Here is a 16,428-nt window from a genome sequence, read left to right as displayed (position 1 = left end):
AGGGCAATGAGCAGAATTCTTTCTTCATTTTGACCAGTATACGGGACACTGTGGCTAACGCAAGACAGCTGCATTTTTGCCAAAACTATCTGTTTTCAGAGCCGCTGGTTTACACCGGTCGCGTTAACGAGTGTCTAAACGACTGATTTTACTTACAAGTTTTAAGTAAACATGCAAAAATAAAACAACCCATCTCCACTAGGCCATTTCACTGAAATCAAACAATCAACTGCACTAAACCTCTGTTGAACCGTGACTTGAACTCTGATCTCTTTAATTTTCTTTATAATATTTCTTTTGAGTTAATTTAAATGTTATTGCCCTTGTATGTCCTTTGTTTTAAAATCTAATAAAAAAATAAAAAAAAGAACTCTGGTCTCACGCTGATGACGCAACATTCAGGTAGGCACGCCCAGGGCGGGTTATGATTGGTCGATCGACAGGCTCAAATCTGATTGGTTAAAGAGTGACTCACGTGGGAGGAGTTCACTGCCAGGAAAGTCTCAAAAACACACACACACATCCAAGGCGATTCACACATTCACAGTCAAGGGTGAACGTGATGAATTTTTGTACACAGCTTTACATCTGAATTGTGTTTTGCATTTGTGAAATGTATTTTATAAATATGTGTTCTTATTTTGTGCACGTGAATTGTTTTTTTTTGTGAATACACACACACACACACACACACACACATATATATATATATATATATATATATATATATATATATATATTATTATTATTATTTTATTTTTTTCGTGCAAGTGAGTTGGGTTTCTTGCATATGAATTGGGATACGCATGTGTGCATCGTGTTTTTTTTGCGTTAATTAATATTGAGTCTAATCTGCTTCCATACCAATGCCCCCCAAACACACACACACACACACACTGATACACCACATTCAAGTTTGGCTGTAATCGTGTCATAACTGCAAAAAATGCTATTTCAGTAAAAAAAAAAAAAAAAAGCTAGGCTTTGACAAAGAGTCATTTTATATTATTTCAATAATGATTTTGTAGTGTCTTTACATTAATCTAATAAAAAAAATAAATAAATAAAAACTTGTGAAAAGTTCTATAACTATGTGGAAATGGCAAATGAGCCACTGAGTAATGTTCTAGAGCCATTTGGTGACTGTAGCTAAAATTTCATGTTTTTTTTTTTGTTTGTTTGTTTGTTTTGTTTGTTTTCAAATAGATGGAAACAATTTGGCATTAAACTATGGCACATTGGCCAAGTTATCCTCATGAATTAAAATTATGAATGTGGGTCTTTTATAAAGTGAATTTTACATAAAAAAGTTGTTTTTATATAACATAGAAAAATATTAAATATTAATATATATATATTTTTTAAATTTATTTTTATAAATTTAAAAATATAATAAATCCTCCAAAAACTGCACAAATGTGGAGTAAAAACATCAATAAACTGAGTAAAAGTTCAGTCATTTCACTTTAATGGCAATTAATAGGTTCTTGTCGTTGGCATTAAAGTGAATTAACTGAACATAAACAAAGGAGCCTGATAAAAACGCTCATTTAGAAGAAAATTTCATTGCATTTGAACTCTGACCAAAATTAATTAGTAGAAAACATAATTATGTAAATATGTTTTGAAACACATCTCTCTCTCTCTCTCTCTCTATATATATAGAGAGTATATGTTGTATATTTTGAAATACATTTAAGCATATATTTGCTGATATAAATATATTTGCTAAAATGTTTTTCAAAAAAAAAATAATGAAATAAATAAATAAATAAATAAAAATTATATATATATATATATATACAGTATGTATGTGTATTTATTTATTTATTTATTTATTTATTTTATTTATTTATTTATTTATTTATTTATTTTTTGCTATATGGGTTTGTAGCCGGAAAAGAGCAAAAGAGCAACAGAAAAGCACTCAAACGTAGAGGCAGAACAGAAACAGACAGGAAACAGGCTGCGGTTTGTGAGTTCACAGATAATTTCCTGGTCATTTTTCACACATAACGCCCTCAACATCACACGGAAACACAGACATGCTGTCCGTCAGCGCTAGTGTTTGATTCTCATCACGTGAGATGATCAACAGACATATTACTTTACTCTACACCGATAGAAGAGAGCAGTATTATCAGTATTACTGGAGATTTGAGTTTAAGAAAGTCATTTGAGGAACTGTTGAGAGTTTTGCACTGATTTTCTGAACTCAACCGATGAAGAAATGAAGTTCACTCTGATGATTTCTGGATTTCTCCTGATGGGTAAATACTCAAAAAGCTTCATTTATTTATTTATTTTTACATTTTACTGATACATAAAAAGTGTTTATTAAAATATGGCTTAATGTGTGTGTGTGTGTGTGTGTGTGTGTGTGTGTGTGCAGTGAGCAGTTCAGTGTGTGAGGAGATTACAGCGAGAGGAACAGAAGGAGAACAAGTGGCTATTAAGTGTCCTTATGCTAAAGGATATGAAAACTCCAACAAATACTTCTATAAAGGACTTTACAAAGATAATAATCTTATACTAAAATCTGATGGAGGAAAGTCAGTGTCTGACGGCAGATTCTCTCTGTGGGACGATCATCAGACGAGTTCATTTGCGGTGACCATCAGAAACCTGAGGATGGCAGATGCTGGACAGTACGGCTGTGGAGCTGGATGGGGAGACTATATACTAATCCAGCTGAATGTGATTAAAGGTGATTGATATTCAGTACTGAACAGCAGTCCGTTTTATCCACTGTGTTCATGCTTCACGCTGAAGTTGATGGTTTTGTAATGTATTTTTCATCTGAATAATGTGATCTTGTTTCTCAGCTCCACAGAAAACAAGACCTGTCCAGATCTCGACCTCCACCCTTCACTCGTATACAAACAGCAGCACTGACCACACCAGCACAGGTACCTGAACACACACAATCACTGACTTCACCCTCACACACCTTTACACACATGCATTTGTGTTCAAACCATTGATAATGTGTAGTCACTGTGTTTACATACATCATTTAAGTCATAATTTCAGTAAAATCATTAATAGTTAGTCTGATTATCTTGAATACAGAGGCATCAAAGCTTCTGAACACATTTTTTAATTCTGCATTTATGATAGTGGTGCAATTACCATAATTTAAAAGTTTTCAACTAGTTCTGACTAGACTGGTCATGTCTCGAACTTGGAAACTCTAAATTTCATCAACACCTCAACATCTGTAAAAAAATAAAATAAACCATTATGGCTAGTGGCCTCAACACCTGACATATTGATTCAAATTTAAAATAACTGAATGCTTGATGTGTCATTTTATTACAACCAGAGGTTCTACGGTTCTACAGTTTATGAATGGCTAAAAAAATAATTCCATCATTCAGTGATTTGGACATGAGCACAGCATTACATTACATGGGTTTTCCATGATGTCTTAACATCTGCATTCATGCATCTGACAGACACTTTTATCCACAGTATCAGTTCATTATTAAAACCCATTTAATCCCACCGGTCACAATAGTGACTGTAAAAAGGGTTTTAGTTTATAAAGGTCCAAAAACCTTACTGACTGATGTTTTAGTGCACTTCCTACAAATATGGAAAAAATAAAGGGTCTCAATTAAATATGTGCAGTTTCACATGATTAGTGCAGACTGTCACATGACCAGAGCAGTTTATTTCCTGTTTGCACCTTGAGAAGATGAAGACTGCATCAAAGCTTCATAACAAAAGGCTAGTAAAGTATGTTAACATAAAGATATGACAAAGATTTTTTGGTACACATTATCTTTACGGTGTCTAGTATTAATGTATGAATTCACATACAGTATATTAATATGTTCTGTTGAGTGTGGTCATAGAGTGAGTAAACATGTTGATGTTCACAATAGTGACCGCTGGGATAACAGTGAACTTAGGTCTACAATATAAATCCAATGGCAGTTGTTAGTGAAAATGACAACAAAATGTTGCAATGACAAAATATTGCACTAAATTAAAAATTCAAATGTTACAAAAAATGTACAATAATGATGTTGTAATACTCGTAGCATTCATATAAAAATTTGATGTTATATTTTACAAAAAATAACAATTTTGAAATGCGGTGATGGTTGATTTTATTTACTTATTATTATTATTTTTTTATCTCAGTGTTCCTATCAATGTTGCATAAGGATTTTTATTTTTTTTATTTTATGCTTAATAGTAACCCTAGAATGTTATCAAACAGTTTATTTATAATAAATAGCTGGACTAAGACATATAACAATTTTTATGACTGCAGAAATATGTGATTTCAGTACCCACATTATTACACAATTGTGACCGAACATAAAACACAATTCATCACACACTTTTCCAAAAAAAATTCAAAAAAATAATTATTGATTATTTCGAAGGGTTACTTATGACACATCATTTGAATATTTTCATGTCTGGGAAAAATTTGGGATTAATCGGGTTAATTGTGAGCAGCACGTTCACATTTCACTTTTTTTTTTCCACTCTCTCTCTCTCTCTCTGTTAGTGACACCTCAAACAGAAAGTGAAACGACAAGAACAATGACAGGAAATACTACAGTTCAACTCAATCAGCCAAACACTAGTGAGCACACAAACTACATTACCCACAATGCAACTGTCCCATTTGATTATGTGGTATATTTTGGAGAAAAGCAATTGGTTTGAACATTAACGGAGAAACATTTTAGCTCACGATGAACCTGATCAAAGTGAAGCACACATCAGACGTCATGTGGTTAATCTGGTTTCACATCAGCCGTAGACAGAAGCGTTTTCCTCTGAGGACTGAGGTTCACCATCGCGGTTTCACTTTAGTTACACAATACAGGGCCGTAGCTAGAGGATTGGGGGCCCCCTGAAAAAATATTGATGTGGGCCCCCCCCACACACACATATCATATACTGTACAATATACAAGCATGGGTGGCCCACATATATCCTAATAGGTGTTTCTTACAAAATAACAAAACAGTTAACAAATAAATGCATATAAAGGTTTTTTACTAAACCTAATGCCTAAAGCCTTTGCGCCTGAGTAGTGAGCCAGACTACAACCATCTGACCAAGTTTCAGCTCTCTAACTCTTACGATTTGGGCTGCACGATCAGTTTTATTCTGACTGCATAGGTTTAGCTTATGAGGCTGTCACGTGATAAACGAACGACTCAAACCCGAAGACTTGTCAGATAAGAGGTGAGCTAATAATAGAAGACCCAGGTAAACAATGAATTAATCTTTTCTGTTTCTTATAGCATTATAGTTTGTATTGTTTGTAGTGTGATCAACATTTGCATAAGTAGTAGATGTGTTAGGGAAGTAGCACGTAACATTTTAATTATATTTTGCTAAAATGATTGAAATGACTCGAAAAAAGATTCGTTCATTTTGCTGAACGAGACTCAAAGGTCCAAGTCAGTAAAATGATCCGAACTTCCCATCACTAATGTACATCGCTAACTTCATCTGACGCCTCAACTCTGATTGGTTGTCTTGTTCACAATCTGGGTGGGACTTCTGAGGATACCGTATCAGACTAAACCATTTTTCGGGAGGGCAGAGGTAGGCCTGTCGCAATAATCAATATATAGACTCATCGCGCAGTATATGTACATAACCTCAATAATTTTTGGTGACGCAATATATCGCCCATTATATTTACTTAAAAATTAATGTCACCATGTTTTGTACATTCCACTTGCGCCTGTGTCTTTGCAGCTTCTCGTACATAACGTGGTGTAGTCAAGTTGCTAGTTCAAATTTAAAACTGCTTCTACAAAAAGTTTCATCTGCAGATATGGTCTTGTTTAGGAATCTGTGTCTTTGTGCATACAGATATCTGACAGCTAAGTAGTGATTGTGTTTTTCAGCAATAGTGTGCACCCTTAATTTACAGAGAAAAGAGTCAGGGAAAAGTCTGTAGATGGAAAAATCTCCATACAAGTTCTTTGTGCATTTTTCTTTTTTTCTACTTGTTACTTTGCACTTATTGTTAAATGATTATTTACTATTTATTCAAGATTTTAAAGGTATGTAATATTTTGATACTTAATTTCCATGATCTAAATATTCTTTAGAATTAAACGTTTGTTGGCATTTGGAAGTGTGTAGTCCTTCTTGCATTATTATGCTGTTACATTATGATTATATATTCAGTGACATAAAATGGTCTTTAAAATGACAATAATATCGCTTATCGCAATTATTTCTGGGGCAATATATCGCATAACAAAAAGTTGTTATCGTGACAGGCCTAGGTAGAGGAGCAGATATTAGAAAATTTATTTAACCCAATTGCATGCTTTTTTGTGGTTTTCATAATATCTCAGTATATATTCTAATACAAAATATTAGAATTATTCACAGAACATGGGCCTATATAGTATAATATATGGATTTTGTGGGGCCCCCTGGGCGCTAGCTACGGCCCTGACACAATATAACAGCAACACATTTCCAATATTTTAGAATGTTGAATATTGCAATAATCAAAGTCATTTATGTCAATGTTAAGATAGTTATTGTTTATTCAACAGTATAATCAGAATCAGTGCTGTGTTGTTTTGTGTTTAATGTTGTGTTCAGATCTGTCTTCTGTCGCTGGCGGTCTGGGTTCGGTTCTGCTGGTTCTGGTTCTGTGTTCTGGAACGTTCCTCGTCCTGAAAAAGAGGAAAAGGAAATCTGGGACAGGTAACAGTTTATTTGTGATTTTTAAAGTCCTTTTTGAGGGTCTGAATAGATTTGACTTTGACTTCTACTCTCTTTTCGTTTTCCCTTCAGGTTTATTTCAGCAAAATGTGCAGCACAGTACAGAGGTGGGTGATTAAATCTTTAGCTGCAGAAGATCAGAAATACATGTTACATTATTGTTTGATGAGCAGTGAACGCTATCTATAAAAACTAGTAAATATTTTTTGTACATGCTGTTTTTCAGTCTGAGCGTATGTATGAGGAGATTCCAAACAGTGATGTCATCGCTGCAACATCCTCGTCCAATCAGACGCCTGCATCACACCTCAACACCCGCCCACAAGTCTCTGCTGTTTATGCCACAGTAACCAATCAGCAGCCTGATTCAAACCCCAGTCGCACCCACTCCACCAATCAGGTGACAGATACAGACTGTGATTATTATGCTAATATGAAGCCGCCTGAACCAACAACAGACAGCAGAACAGAACTGATCTACTCAACAGTGACACATCCACAAAACATCAAGACAAACAACGGACCGATATATTCAGTGATCAAACATAAATAATAAAATACTGTAGAAACTTCTGCAACAGACATCTGCACTGATGCTCAAAATGAAAAACATGGTGGTACAAACAACATATTTTTAATGAATTAATATGCTGACACACTTTTCTGAGTTTTTATCAGTATTTTAAAAACTGTATAATTTGTTACTAACAAGAAAAGTTACTAAAAAAAAGTGAACTTATGTATTCTTTATAAATTATTCTTAGTAAACTTCATTTACAGTTAAATAACATGAAACTAAATATTTTGTGGATAAACTCAAAGCGTTTTAGACCCCGTTCTCACAGGTGAATTATCTTAATACCAGGAGTAAACAGGGCCTTGATGAGTTTGTTTGATTGAAATCTGCTCTAAATTAACGGCGCTTCTGAAATAAACAATAGAAATAATCACAGAAATTGTAATGGTTTCCTCTACAAATACCATTACAAACATTACAAACCATCAACTATTAACCATTAAAACCATTACAAAATGGTTTCCTGAAGTGTGTTTTGGGAGATATTCTATAAAGATGTAATGATTTTAACAAGCCACTAATAAAAGTTGACAAATTACCTGTAGAGACCCACAGAGACCACATTACAGTTTCCATTAAATCCAATACAAGTCCCGTTATAACCAGTAAAACCAGCACAAATTCTGTAATGGTTTCTATTGTTTTTTGTTTTGTTTGTTTTTTTCAGCAGGTGGTGAACTCATGAACAATAGACTAACTATTGAAGGTTAACTTAATGAAACAGTTGTTACGAAAGCTAAAATCTTGAATTTGATCAAATATACACTCATGAATGCAAGTACTGTGCTGTTTAGGTCTGTATAATATATGGACAGAAGGCACTGTTTAGATCGGTGTCATTGTGAAGATGTTGTTTAAAGCTGGATGTGGTTAAAGAGACAGAAAGGGAAGGAAACATGATGCTGCATTTCTTCACTCAGCTCGGAAGAGAAAGACTGTAACGTTTGTCACAGAATTTGGTCTCATATTACAGTAAAATGTTCAGCGTGTGTGTCGTTCTGCTCGTCTTTTCCAGCATCTGTACAGGTGAGTTCAAGACTCGGAGGTCTTTTGTGCAGAGTTTGACATGTTTTCATGTTTTTTATTACTGCATGCTGATTCAGTGATTATAGTTAAACATTATTATTCAGTTCTGATATCTCTTGCTCACACATAACAGCTCTATATAATGATGTTTCTGTTTTCAGTTGTTGTTGGTGCTCCAGAAACAGTCACAGGACTCAGAGGAGAGAGACTAGACATCAGATGCAGCTATGAATCTGGATATGAGTCAAATTCAAAGTATTTTTGTAAAGGCGAGTGTATCTTTGGACTTAGAAACATCATGGTTAAATCAGGATCTCCAGCTGAAGACGAGAGATTCTCTCTGACTGACGACACGACGGCCAGAGTTTTCACCGTCAGCATCACTGACCTGAGATCAACTGATCAAGGACTATACTGGTGTGGTGTGAAGAGGACTTTAACTACTGATGTCTATTCAGAGATACTGTTGCTGGTTAAACTTGGTAAGTGACTAATGTGGCTTCTGCACATTGACCTATATTAGAAATTTACACAGAGACAGGTCAGCAGCTGTAGTTCATAGTCATTATATAACTTTATATAACTACACAACACAATATGATATTAAGTAGTTATTATATAAAAGCCAATTTACTGCATAATTCAGGATTATATAAACAAATTAATTCACATCGAATTTGCTAATATATGAGTTTAAGTTGATCTTTCTTCTTCAGATAATAAGACCACCGAGGCTTCAACCATCAACCCTGTTATAAACACACCGTCATATTTCTACACAACAGAATTGAATCTACAATCCTCCAGCATCACAGTCACAGAAAGAAAAGAAACAATCACAGATCAGCACAGCTCCTCAACAGGTCAGTTCATCTTCTGCTCTTACTGTATTTTCCTTTAATACGCGCTCTGTGCCTTGATGATGTCTCTCTGTAACAACCATCTGCTTTATTTCATTCGACAGTCTTTCACTTATTCATTCTGTAAACCAGTTTCTGTCCTGATTCTGGTGGTTGTTTCTGTTTTTACAGTATTTCAGACAGTGTTTCCTCTTGTGTTTTTCAGGTTCATTTGTGATTATCGTCACTGCAGAGGTTTTGGTTTTACTCTTGATACACTGTAAAAAATAAAAGTTGAGTTAACTTAAAAAAATAAAGCAACCAGCTGCAAAGCTTTTTTGAGTTTACTGAACTTCAGGCCTATAGGCTTACAGTGCTGTAAAAAAAAAAAAAAGAAGTTGAGCCAACTTAAAATTTTAAGGCAACATACTTCAGCAGATTTTTGAGTTTTCTCAACTTGTTGTTTTAAGTTCATACAACAGAAATGTGAGAATCTCCCACAAAAAACAAGTTGAGCAAACTCAAAAATCTGCTGAAGCTGGTAAAAAATGTTTTTGTAAGTTCGCTCAACACTGTAAAAAAAAATGTGTTGTTGTTTCAACTTAAAAAAGTAAGTGTTCGTGCTGCCTTAAAATGTCAAGTTTTGTGAACTTAAATTGTGAAGTTGTTTTAACTAAGAATAAAGCTGAATAGACTAAAATGCAATGAACAATATCACTTTAAAAATTTAAAATGACAAGTTCACTGCAAAACCCGACTAGTCACGTTAACTCAAACCGTTTGGGTAAACCAATTCGCTTTGGCTTAAACCATGTAAGTTTTAAAACTTGCAGTTAAGTAATTAAGTGATTAATTAAGTGCTGATTGAGCATTAGTGATGAACACCTGCTGTTAACAAACAGAATCACTGACAGAAAGAGAAACACAACAACTGACTTTAGACACATGCTTAGATGAAATCAACTGAAATAAAATACATTAAATCTCAAGATCTGATTAAACAACCCCACAAACAGCATCACCAGCTCCACTTATTAATAACCAGACTGACTTTATTTCTGTCAGACATCTACAGAAGATCTTATTGAGAATTAACTAAGGTTTAGATGTTGATTTATCGTTTCATTTGAAGTAACCATGTTAGAGATCAGTGTCTGCTTTAGTTGGGCTCTTGACCCTTGACTTCTGTGTTAACTGTTTTTTTTCCTCTGGCTGTTGTAACCATGTGTTCTTCCAACATATTAATTACAAATCAAAAGCCTAGAGAAAATAATCAGTAGTTGGTTGTTATTTGTTTATAATGACGATCATTTGTTAGTGATCTGATCTCATCTTAGCGTTAACATGGACATGTTGTGTGTCTAATCTCTGACTCAATGGATGTTGTATTGATTATAGTAAAAGTGATTCTAAGAGCCACTGGTTCTGCGACAGTCAGTTGATATAAAGGACTTTCCAAGCTGTTTCATGTTCCAACAGACATCAAGAATCAGCTTGTGAACCTCAACAATGGTGACTATTACATTTTTTTTTACATTTTAAATCATGCTGCAATGCATGCTGGGTACTAGCATAGTACAAAACTCATCCATGGATCCCAGCATGCATTGCAGCATGATTAAAAAAAAATGTAATAGTCACCATTGTTGAGGTTCACAAGCTGATTCTTGATGTCTGTGTGAGTCTAATTGCTCCCATAGATTAAAACTTTTTTTTGTGGACAAACTGCTTGGAAAGTCCTTTCTATCAACTGACTGTCGCAAAACCAGTGGCTCTTAGAATCACTTTTACTATAATCAATACAACATCCATTGAGTCAGAGATTAGACACACAAACACGTCCACGTTAACGCTAAGATGAGATCAGTTCACTAACAAATGATCGTCATTATAAACAAATAACAACCAACTACTGATTATTTTCTCTAGGCTTTTGATTTGTAACAAATATGTTGGAAGAACACATGGTTATAACAGCCAGCGGGGAAAAAAAACAGCTAACACAAAAGTCAAGGGTCAAGAGCCCAACTAAAGCAGACACTGATCTCTAACATGGTTACTTCAAATGAAACAATAAATCAACATCTAAACCTTAGTTAATTCTCAATAAGATCTTCTGTAGATGTCTGACAGAAATAAAGTCAGTCTGGTTATTAATAAGTGGAGCTGGTGATGCTGTTTGTGGGGTTGTTTAATCAGATTTTGAGATTTAATGTATTTTATTTCAGTTGATTTCATCTAAGCATGTGTCTAAAGTCAGTTGTTGTGTTTCTCTTTCTGTCAGTGATTCTGTTTGTTAACAGCAGGTGTTCATCACTAATGCTCAATCAGCACTTAATTAATCACTTAATTACTTAACTGCAAGTTTTAAAACTTACATGGTTTAAGCCAAAGCGAATTGCTTTACCCAAACGGTTTGAGTTAACGTGACTAGTCGGGTTTTACAGTGAACTTGTCATTTTAAATTTTTAAAGTGATATTGTTCATTGCACTTTAGTCTATTCAGCTTTATTCTTAGTTAAGACAACTTCACAATTTAAGTTCACAAAACGTAAATGATGTTTATTGCACTTGTTTTTGTAAGTCCTGTCAACTTTATTGTCAGTTAAGACAACTTCACAATTTAAGTCCACATAACTTGACATTTTAAGGCATTTTAAGTTTGTTGCCTTAAAAATTTAAGTTGGCTCAACTTTCTTTTTTTTTAACAGTGTAGGCCTGAAGTTCAGTAAACTCAAAAAAGCTTTGCAGCTGGTTGCTTTATTTTTTTAAGTTAACTCAACTTTTTATTTTTTACAGTGTAGGACTTCCACTGATTATAGTGGCTCTGTGGAAGAAAAAGAAGAATAAAGGTAATGTTTTACACAAAATAAGTCATTTTTCTCTGATGTGTCAGCATGTAGAGCGTCAAACAAAAGCTTGAAGATTGCCTTTGGTTCGGTTTGGGATAACATAGATGATATACTGTATTAAATGATAGAGTTTTATAGCATTAATCTCAGAAAGTCTACCGCTGGTGTGTTGCGCAGGTCTGCTGTCGTCCTCAATCACAGAGTTTAATCCAGTGTTATATGAACAGGTGAGTCTTCAGAAACTGATGGTTACTGTCATTTAAAGGATAGTTTCACTCAAGACTGTGACTGCAGTGATTTTCAGTATGTTGATGTTGAATATCTCCAGTAGCTGGTGTGTGAATGATTGTATTCATGTGTTATAACATTAAACAGATTCACTTTGATTGAGTTATTTTCTCTGTTCATTAACTAATTGTTATTTTCTGTGACTGTAGATGAAAGACGCTGGACGTCACTGTAATCCAGAGGAAAGAGACACAGAAACATCTGTAGTTTACAGCTGTGTTTCCTAAACTTGTGTCAAGTACTCCGTCAACAGCACAAATGACCTCATTTCAACTAATATAATATAATATAACGTACAATTCAAACCATGTTATTCTGGATTGTCCGTGCATTTTTATATTTATTTATTATTATTCTTTTTTTTTTATTGTTGAATGTCTGTTAATGTATGCTGTCTAGCATGTCCTTGTTGGATGTTGAGCTCAAGGTTTGTGTGGTTAGTTTGATCTGTTCGCTCCTGCTGGTAGATGCTGTATTTGCACCGATCTGCTGCTGAAGTCGAGTCGATCTATCACAGTATCGATCAAATGACTGACTGAACAATAACTGCTCATCAACAGCACATCTAAATCACTTTTTGATTTAGACTTTTGTATTAATGCATATGCTTTGAAAACCATGAATGGTAGTCCTAGACAGCAGTCAGGACAAAAATAAGATCTCTTAAAACCTTACAGATACTCCAAAAGTGTATATAACATCTTCTATAATTCAGTATAAATAAATATTTACAATTTAAATGTTGCAAATGGAGAAAAATGTCAGTCAACATGGTTTGAAAGGCTGTAAGAAAGATGCTCTTTGCAGCCAGATGTAGTTACAACATCTACCAGCAGGAGCTGAAATAAACCTCACTAACCAGCTAAACTTCAACCGCTTGATAAGAAGCAGCTTCACTTCAGACTCTGTGTCACTTTGTCAGCATCTTGTTCTGTCTTCATGCTCAGTAATGCAGTAAAGATGTATGGAAGTGTAATGTGTTGCTTTAGTTTTTTCACTATTATATTTTCAAATGTTGTTCATCAGAGTTCAGTTCAGTGTGGAGAGAGATCAGATGCTGAAACCCTTCAGTCACATTGAAGAAAACTTACTGTGTCTTTATTATTAAAGAGTCTTACTTTCTCAATATTTTTCTTCACACAGAAAGGATTGTGTTGAAATAAAGCATCTGCTTGGTGTAAGTACTGTAGTTCACGGCTAATTTCCTGATTTCACACATAACGCCCCTCAACATCATACAGACGGTTTGTCGACTGTAGAGTTTGATTCTCACTACAAGAGATGAGCAGCAAACAGACCGTCAACATATGCTTGTTTATTTATAGAAGGTCTTTTGTGGAGCTGCTGTCCGTCACTCGTGTATCTGTCAGACTGATGTGACCGTAAGAATGAGCTTCTCAGCAACAGTCTCTGTGTTTCTGCTGATTGGTGAGTTCAGGACGATCTGTAATTCATTACTTTACTGCTACATAAAAAGAGTTTATAGTCTAAAGTATGGCTATTTTATCAGTGTATGTGAGAAAAGCTGTGTGTTTTTGTGTGTGTGTGTGTGTGTGTGTGTGTGCAGTGAGCAGTTCAGTGTGTGAGGAGATTACAGCGAGAGGAACAGAAGGAGAACAAGTGGCTATTAAGTGTCCTTATGCTAAAGGATATGAAAACTCCAACAAATACTTCCATAAAGGACCTTACAAAGATAATAATCTTATACTAAAATCTGATGGAGGAGAGTCAGTGTCTGACGGCAGATTCTCTCTGCGGGACGATCATCAGACGAGTTCATTTACGGTGACCATCAGAAACCTGAGGATGGCAGATGCTGGACTGTACAGCTGTGGAGCTGGATGGGGAGACTATAAACTAATCCAGCTGAATGTGATTAAAGGTGATTGATATTCAGTACTGAACAACAGTCTGTTTCATCCACTGTATTCACAATGATTCATGCTATAATGATTGTTTTATAAATACAGTTGTTTTATTTGAACGATGTGATCTTGTTTCTCAGCTCCACAGAAAACAAGGCCTGTCCAGATCTCAACATTCGCCCTCCATCCAGGTACTGGACATTTAATATGACATTTCCAGTTTCCAGTTATTTGCTGTGTCAGTATAGCAGCTCAGTCTATATTTACTTTCAGATCAAACTACGAGCTCATTTTCAAACACGCCGCCTCATTCGAGCTCATCAGACATGAAGCCTCAATCCAGCACCATCACAATCACAGATCATCACATCTCCTCACCAGGTCAGATCAGCTTCTGCTCTTTCATATTTCTTTAATATACACTCTGTCTGCTGTTTACACCAGACGTCTTCAGCTGACACACACCTCTGCACTGTATTTATCTCACATAAAGTGAACTTAATGTAACACTGTTCATCAGAACAGGAAGTGAAAGCTCTGATGGATGGTTGTCATGGCAACATGACTTTCAATAAGCCTTAAATCCGTCTAATTTCATCCAATACTTTCACTTATTCATTCTGTAAACCAGTTTCTGTCCTGATTCTGGTGGTTGTTTCTGTTTTTACAGTATTTCAGACAGTGTTTCCTCTTGTGTTTTTCAGGTTCATTTGTGATTATCGTCACTGCAGAGGTTTTGGTTTTACTCCTGATAGGACTTACACTGATTATAGTGGCTCTGTGGAAGAAAAAGAAGAATAAAGGTAATGTTTTAAACAGAAGACTAAAGATTGCATTTGGTTGGGTTTAGAGTGACGTGCACAAGAACTGGATTAATTTACGAATAGTTTTAAATAAGCATTTAATAAAGACTTGCGCTGATGTGTTGCGCAGGTCTGCTGTCGTCCTCCATCGAAGAGTTTAATCCAGTGATTTATGAACAGGTGAGTCTTCAGAAACTGGATTTAAAATGGCTTACAGCTGTGTTGCATTAACAGTTCCCTAAAACACAGTCAGGGTTTCATCTCTTGCTGATGAACAAGACTGTGACTGCAGTGATTTACAGTATTTTGACAGAGTATCCAGTAGCTGGTGTGTGTTTTAACATTAAACAGATTCACTTTGGTTATTTTCTCTGTTCATTAGTTGTTATTTTCTGTGACTGCAGATGAAAGACGCTGGACGTCACTGTAATCCAGAGGACAGAGACACAGAAACATCTGTAGTTTACAGCTGTGTTTCCTAAACTTGTGTCTTATGAGTCCCTACAGACCCATCAGTGAGACTCAAGCATCTCTTTATCAACACAACAACACAAATGAGTTCAATTTAACTAATATAATATAACATCATATTTAATATGATACTAAATATGTACAGTTTGGCAAGCACCACTAATATATTGCATTTATGAGCATGTTGAGAACCAAGAGAAATCATCTTCACCTTTCACATAATTTTCATGATTTTACTGAAAATCAGTCATAATTGAGCTAATTTTGTTCGCTTTACTCACAATCTTTTTTTATTATGTTTATTGTTGTTGTTACAATTGTTCATTGCATGTTTAAATCTGACATGCACAAATATGGATAATTTGAATTTAATAATTTCTGAAGTTCAGTCTCATGAGTTACTGCAATCTGCAGCTTAATGGACAAATTAAACCATGTTATTCTGGATTGCAAGTGTATTTTGATATGTATTTAATTTTATTGTAGTATGTCTATCCTTGTATTAATATATAGCATTTCCTTGTTGTATGTTGAGCTCAAGGTTTGTGTGGATAGTTTGATCTGTTCACTCCTGCTGGTAGATGCTGTAACTGCACCGATCTGCTGCCAAAGAGCATCTTTCTCCATTGATGGACATTCAAACGTAGCTGTTTATTCTGATAAATCCTTGCAAGCAACATATAATGGAGGCTCCTAATGACATTGTGATGTGAATACTAAAATCCTGAGTGATAAATTAACACTGTTTGGAGTAGGATTTTACTGTGTACTAACAATTATTAGCTTTATGAAAATATGACTAGGTCCTTTTGCTTTGTTTAAACATGAGATGTCTGCAGCAGTTTCTTACCAAACAGGAAGTTCAACCACCGCCACAGGAAGAGGCTTCAGCTAAACACACAAACTCAAGGGCAGGACATAATCCCCCCCATAAATATTGTTAATGTTCATAATGACTTTATTCTAGGCAGGAAGATT

At 35.0% G+C, this 16,428-nt stretch overlaps 2 protein-coding genes across 5 annotated transcripts in view; both read left to right on the top strand.

The window, feature by feature from the left end:
* Positions 1–1,900: 1,900 nt before the first annotated feature.
* Positions 1,901–7,864, top strand: LOC131549324 (CMRF35-like molecule 1). Its single transcript, XM_058791396.1, has 7 exons — positions 1,901–2,270; positions 2,393–2,707; positions 2,826–2,909; positions 4,529–4,606; positions 6,607–6,711; positions 6,802–6,836; positions 6,956–7,864. Exons 1-7 carry the CDS (start codon positions 2,231–2,233, stop codon positions 7,280–7,282), a joined length of 984 nt encoding a protein of 327 aa, XP_058647379.1. The 5' UTR covers positions 1,901–2,230; the 3' UTR covers positions 7,283–7,864.
* A 333-nt stretch (positions 7,865–8,197) lies between these two features.
* Positions 8,198–16,428, top strand: part of LOC131549354 (CMRF35-like molecule 1) — an 8,800-nt gene continuing 569 nt past the window's right edge. The window contains exons 1-10 of one of the 4 annotated variants that reach the window (XM_058791468.1): positions 11,921–12,023; positions 12,201–12,250; positions 12,461–13,488; positions 13,637–13,739; positions 13,879–14,193; positions 14,317–14,367; positions 14,450–14,557; positions 14,881–14,979; positions 15,110–15,159; positions 15,384–16,428. The exon at positions 15,384–16,428 is cut by the window's right edge and continues 569 nt beyond it. In XM_058791468.1, coding sequence (XP_058647451.1) covers positions 13,700–13,739; positions 13,879–14,193; positions 14,317–14,367; positions 14,450–14,557; positions 14,881–14,979; positions 15,110–15,159; positions 15,384–15,461 — 741 coding nt within the window. In that variant the 5' untranslated portion in view covers positions 11,921–12,023; positions 12,201–12,250; positions 12,461–13,488; positions 13,637–13,699 and the 3' untranslated portion in view covers positions 15,462–16,428. Of the gene's footprint in view, positions 8,333–8,493; positions 8,815–9,048; positions 9,196–9,397; positions 9,427–11,920; positions 12,024–12,200; positions 12,251–12,460; positions 13,740–13,878; positions 14,194–14,316; positions 14,368–14,449; positions 14,558–14,880; positions 14,980–15,109; positions 15,160–15,383 lie in introns of those variants that run through there. The other 3 variants (XR_009273388.1, XM_058791477.1, XM_058791459.1) reach the window with 3 other exon arrangements.

This window comes from Onychostoma macrolepis, chromosome 01 (genome assembly GCF_012432095.1).
Source record: "Onychostoma macrolepis isolate SWU-2019 chromosome 01, ASM1243209v1, whole genome shotgun sequence".
Classification (NCBI taxonomy): domain Eukaryota; kingdom Metazoa; phylum Chordata; class Actinopteri; order Cypriniformes; family Cyprinidae; genus Onychostoma; species Onychostoma macrolepis.
Note: the sequence above shows the minus strand (reverse complement) of the source record. Positions and strands in the feature narration are given on the sequence as shown.